The sequence below is a fragment of the Sinocyclocheilus grahami genome, unplaced genomic scaffold (genome assembly GCF_001515645.1).
Source record: "Sinocyclocheilus grahami isolate Dianchi unplaced genomic scaffold, SAMN03320097.WGS_v1.1 scaffold265.1, whole genome shotgun sequence".
Taxonomy (NCBI): domain Eukaryota; kingdom Metazoa; phylum Chordata; class Actinopteri; order Cypriniformes; family Cyprinidae; genus Sinocyclocheilus; species Sinocyclocheilus grahami.
Window position 1 is genome coordinate 1,144,099 of NW_015505444.1, and position 6,606 is coordinate 1,150,704.

At 29.8% G+C, this 6,606-nt stretch overlaps 1 protein-coding gene across 3 annotated transcripts in view; it reads right to left on the reverse strand.

The window, feature by feature from the left end:
- Positions 1–6,606, reverse strand: part of LOC107599382 (SHC-transforming protein 3-like) — a 36,712-nt gene that overhangs the window by 20,398 nt on the left and 9,708 nt on the right. For all 3 annotated transcript variants that reach the window (XM_016290959.1, XM_016290961.1, XM_016290960.1), the window contains 3 exons: positions 5,899–5,969; positions 3,094–3,157; positions 76–195 (listed from right to left, as the gene is read on the reverse strand). In XM_016290959.1, coding sequence (XP_016146445.1) covers positions 76–195; positions 3,094–3,157; positions 5,899–5,969 — 255 coding nt within the window. The remainder of the gene's footprint in view (positions 1–75; positions 196–3,093; positions 3,158–5,898; positions 5,970–6,606) is intronic.

A 6,606-nucleotide genomic window follows, 5' to 3' on the forward strand; every position in this document is an offset into this window, starting at 1 on the left:
AGAGAGAGAGAGAGAGAGAGAGAGAGAGAGAGAGAGAGAGAGGAAGAGAGGAGATAAGTGTGTGTGTTTCTGGACCTGTTTGGAGTCCGGTGTCATCAGGTTCAAACTGCTGGTGGAGATGTTGAGATTGATACTCATCCCAGCAAACTGCAGGTTACTCTTGCCCAAAATACTGGAGAGGAGTTTCGAGGGAGGCTGAAAGAGAGCATCACAGTCTCATGTTTTCATCTTCAGACCTTCTTAATTTCTTCTTAACTTCTTAAATGTAATAAAGTTTGCCATATTTGATGATTGCTTATTTCTTAGACTGCTTGATAACTATTTGTCCTGCATTGAATAGTAGCTTCATCCACAGCCAAATCTCACTGATCCAAAATCACGTTCCACAAATTAAGATTAAATATGTTCTAAATTATTTATTTTATTTGATCATTTTTTATATTTCACTAATTCTTATTATATTATTATGTTCAGTTGAAGTACTGTTATTTGAATTAATTTGACTAATTTTATGTCCTGCATTAAGCTTTGTTAAATCTCACTGATCCAAGAAGATCATGTTCCACAAATGTGTTCTGAATAATTTGGCAATATGATTTTTAAAAATATATTGTATTGTATAATTATTATATTATATTTATTAATTCTTGTTATATTGATGCTTAATTTGCCGTATTGTAAATTTATTTATTATTTATTTTACAAATTTTTGTCTATCATAAATATCATATTCCACAAATAAAGATCAAATATTTTCTGAATAATAATTTTTTATATTTTATTTTATATTTTATTAATTCTATTATATTGATATTTCATTTGTAGTATTGTTATTTTAATTTATTTTACTAACTTTTGTCCTGTATTGAATAGTAGCTTCATCCACAGTGAAATCTTAATGGTCCGAAATCATGTTCTAAATAATTATTTTATTTTATTTCATTTTTAATATTTTACTTATTCTCATTATACTGGTATTTCATTTGTAGTATTATTTTAATGTATTATTTTTTGTATAACTATTTTAATTTATTTTACAAATTTATTTAGCTGCAAACGTTTTGTCAATTAAAATGCAGTGTTTTGCCAAGCATACTAAAATTAAACTGAAATTCAATTCAAATCACTCCAGTCAGTCTTCATTCATATTACAAAATGGAAGAACATTAAAAAAATAAAAACCAAGCATGCAATGCATCCTTCTGTGTTTGTGTGCTAAATCGATCCAATGTCGCGTTATTAAATCGGGACATACTGCACGGCACGCTTTAAAGCTTCCCTAAAATTCCCACACGCACATCAGTTCATTTGAAAGCAGACACGTGCCTTTCCATCACTGCAAACATGCATCACACACACACACACACACACACACACACCCACACACACACACAGACACAGACACAGACACAGACACACACACACTCACACATTCACTCACGCACACACACACACATGTGCGCGCAGCAGGAGGCAGGAGGGCTGATTACTGCTGCTCAGTACAGAATGAGTCACCATGCTAACAGTATGCCCACACACACACACACACACACACACTCACGCACTCACTCACACACACACACACACGCCATTTCTCTTTTCTCCAGCCTTTATTTGATCTCTAACCGTCTTTATCTCACTCCAAACCTTCCCATGCTTCTCTTTTAGTCTTTTCCTTATTTACTTCTCCTTTTCCATCTCATATTTCTCCATCTGCATCAATAACCTCCACCTCTGAACACTTCCTGTTGTCATGTGCAATAATCTATAACTCTCGTTCGCTGCTTGTCTCTGGTGTTTTTTTTAAATAAAATTTAATGTAATTCAATTTGCTTCACAGTTTTCATGAAAAATAACTACTGAGATTTAGACAAATCTGCAGACTTGTTCACATTTTCTGTGCTGATTCGCTGGGGAAAATATGCAGAATTATGTGGAATGGATTTATAAATGGTAAAATGCATGAGATCAGAGCAATGTTATTTTAGTATATTGATATACCATTATAGTTTTTATTAATATTTTTTATTGGTTTTTATTTTTATATCTTCAGTTATTTTCATAATTTTCGTTTAAAGTTTTAGTAATTTTGCTGCATTTTATTAATTTTATTTTATTAGTGTGTTTTTTTTAAATATGTGTATATAGTTTTTATTTCATTTTTATTTCAGTTTTAGTTTGAGTTATTTTAGTACTTAAGAGTTAAACTAAACAAAAAATGAGAAATGTTGCTTTGGCAACTAGCTGAAATAAAATAAGTATATAATTGTATTTTAAATCACTTAAAGAATTTTCAATGAAGATTAAAGTCTGAATAATTTAATTTTATATTTTAGTATTTTATTTCATATTTTATTAAGTCTTATTATATTTATATTTCATTTGTAGTACTGTTATTGTCATTTATTTCACTCATTTTTGTCCTGCACTGAATAGCTTTGTCCACAGTGAAATCTCAATGGTCCAAAACCATGTTCCTCAAATAAAGATTCATTTTGTTTTGAATAATTATTTTATATTATTTGTCTCTATATATATATATATATATATATATATATATATATATATATATATATATCCTTTTTTTTAATCATTTTATATTGGTGTTGATTTCTTATGCATTATTATTTTAATTTATTTTACACATTTTTGTCCTGAATTGAATAGTGGCTTCATCAACAATGAAATCTTACTCATCCAAAATCATTTTTCACAAATAAAGATTAAATATGTTCTTATTAACTCTTTTATTCAGCAACTGTAAGTATATACTTTTTTATTAAATCACTTAATGTTTATTTTATCTCAAGGAACAAAAATGTTTGAGTTAGTTTTAGTTAACAACAATAACCCTGGCTGAAAGCATGATCAAATCTGCCAAAATACTTAATAAATGTAACAAAAAAGCACACAATCATCTCATAAAATCAGACTTGTGCATTTTTGAGTTTTCAAGTAGCCAGTCTGACTTTAGAAGGCTTTCTATTGTACCTTTAGGACTTTTAAATCTGAATGCATTACAATATAACAAGTCTCTGTTCAGATGTATTTATTATTTGCTTTAGGATAACTGCACACATTCTCAGGCTGTACCTTTCTCTTGCGCAGAGCTCCTTTGGCACCAGGGACGGCTTCACACACCAGACTGATCGCCTCCCTGCCGAGAGGAATTACAAAAATATGAAGACATGAGTAATTCTGAAGTACAGAGAGAGCAAACTGTCAAGATGCTGTGTGAAAACAGTGGGACTGCAGCGGCATTCTGGAAACAAAGCAAATGCATTTGAATCTGTGAATCTGGCCCAAAGATATGAATCTATCATTTTTCATTGCTCATGATGATATCTAGAGAACAGAGTTGCCAAAGGTTGACATTAACAAATATAAATAAGAACAATAACATAAATATACTAATACTATAAACATACACAAAATATAAAAATATTAAATATTAAATAAAGTGCAAAATAAAATATGTAAAAGAATTAAGGAAAATGAGTGCAGCTCATTATATTTTATTATATTGTTTTCTAAGGAATTCATTAATTGTGTGATTATTAATATTCATTTATATTTTTTAGTTTCAATAGCTAATGTTAATGATGATAACTAGAGAATAGGTTTGCCAAATGTTCATATTAATAATAATAATAATATAAACAAACAAATTATAAACATTTTAAATATAAACTATCAAATAAATTGTAAAATAAAATATATATATTTGAGGGAAATGAGCGCAGACCATTATATTTTTCATATAAATTTTTTCTGACTTTATCAATTTTGTGACTTTTAATATTCATTCATATTTTTAAGTTTCAATAGCTAATACTTTCCCTCCTTCAGGGAACGAGGGTTACATACGTAACCGAGACGATATCTAGAGAACAGGGTTGATTTTTTTTTTGTGGAAAGAAAATTAAGCCTATTTAAATTTTTTATTTTAACACCAAAAATATTATTTTGAACTGTGACTTTATTTTCATAGTAATTAAGCATATCTTCCCCATTTTCTTATTACTGTAATGCATTTTGACATGTTCATTTTTTAAATAATTCTCATTAATGGTGATTTTCATTAGATGCTCATTATTGTAGTGCATTTATTTAAGTAAGCATAAATTAAATGGAATGCAACCATATTGTATAAATACTAATAGTTTTTATATAACAGTAATAATATTGAATATATTATAAAATTAATATATTATAAAAATAACAGTAATGAAAAACTGGGCTTAATTATCATAAAAAAATAATTTTACAATGCAATAAATATTAATGGCCCTAAAAGCAGGATAAAATATAATTTTTTTTTTTTTAGGACATTTTTGACAGATTCTCTGAGATTCACTTTGCTTTTAATTGACTTTTAATGTTTTACAAAAGGCACAATAAATAAATAAAAACTATATCTGAGGTGTAATATAGATAAACCTGCTGATGGTTCAACAGTCAAGCACAGTTTTTGGAGCGATGTTTGTGTCCAGGGAGTGATGGAGAACGGCTGGTTTGTTCCTGTGAACGCTACAGCAGGAAGTCAAGCAGAAAAGAGGATATGACACGTCATCTCCAGCACTGCTAACGCTAGCGGCCCACACAGCCCAGCGCTCAATAAACAAGCCGCGTCCGCTGGGATCCCATCTGATGTTACGCAATGACTCATCAGCACACGGATGGCTTACATTCACATCTCACACACTCGTTTTAGCAACAATAAATGAGTGCTTGGCTGCGGATTCAAAGAAAGAAAAAAACATAAAAGTGCCATGAAAGGCCATTAACTGTGATGTAACCGTAAAGAAACTAAAATGCAGCGTACAAAAGCCATTATCTGTGATTTAGCAGCAAAACAACAGAAAAACATAAATATGAATAAATATATAAACATAAGAGAAATATATAATGGAGAAAACATAACATTCGAATCACGCTCTCCTCATTGTCCTCTCTGTCATATTGGAAAGTCTGATTCATTTCAGTGAATCGGTTCATTTGGACAGTTCACAAAAATGAGTTCCTGAATCAAGTCCTAGGTTGTTTTTTTATAGTCACAAAAAACAAGCAAACAAATAAATAAAAATAAACAAATACAAGTTAAATATAAATTAACATAAATACAATTATCTGTCCCCATTTTGTCAATGTCTTTTAAATAATTGTATTACTAATTAAATGTAAAAAATATATAAATACAATTATACATTTCTACATGCAATGATCTATCCCCTTTTTGTAAATGTTTTTAGTTTTAATTATTTTATTTATAAAAGGAATAAATTAACAAAATGTTAAATTACTTTTTTTTTTTAAACCTAGGAAAATTAGGGCAGATCATTATATATTTTCTTCTTTTGTGATTATTAATAATATTAATCTATATTTGCAGTCAGATTTGGAAGAACAGTCATTTTATCTCAATTTTATAGTTTTTTATATATATATATAAAATATATTTAGCAATAATACTTGTTACTATTTATTTTAATTGATTTAAAATTTAATATTGCCAACTGAATTAAAAAAACAACAACTTTTCTTGTGCTAGAAAACACAATTGGTTAAATAATTTAAAATTTAGATAAATATAATTAAATAATAAATAATTTTAAATTTAGATCAAATATTATCATTTATTTCACTAACTGTGGAAACTTTAAAAATCATCTTTTTTTTGTATTAGATGGAAAGCATAAGTCTGAATCCAAATTCAAATACAAACTAAACTGTAATTCGCAATTCATAATACATTAAAATATTACCAAATTAACCTGTATCTGGGAAGTGTGCATCTGTGCATGCTATTTCAGCTAATATTACCCATAACATAAGAAGAAACGTTTGTGACTGTTTTATACTTTTTCATTTGTAGAAAGACAGAGAGAGTTGTAGTACCGTGTGATTTGTGATCGTGTGGTGAAGTCCAGAGATCTCATGGACCGGAGGACTTCAATGCAGCCCAAATACTGAAAAACAAGACAGAAATGTGATTAGAACAGCTCATAATAATCTTTTCTTCAAAACTAGATATTATTATTCCCCGTGTGTGGAAAAAAAAACATAGTAATATTCAAACCAACTTCAACTGATTACTTTAAAGCCAACGTGATATCAAAATTAAGCTTATTTAATTTCTTGCTGTTCGTAGTCTTGTAGCTTTCCAGGTAAAATATTGTGTTGTGTGTGTGATGTGTTTAACAGCACTGACCGCAACGCCACATATTCATTCATCCATACACAGGACAGTTATCAACACTGTGCCCATTTTGGCCTTGTGTCTGTACTAACACTGGACATCAGCAGGTGTTTTTGGTCCTTTATGAAGACTGACATGCTGTGCTCATAATGAACAGTCATTGTACAAACAATATCGTGTTTGAGAATAATAATGACTACAGATTGTGAACGATATGAGGGTGATTAATTGACAGTGTCTTCTGTTTTTGGGTGAACTATTTCGTTAATACTCTAATCTGCTTGTCTACAGTCCGACACTGTAAACACACACACACACACACACACACACACACACACGCACGCACACTCACTCACTCACTCACGCACGCTCACACTCACTCACACACACACACACACACACACACA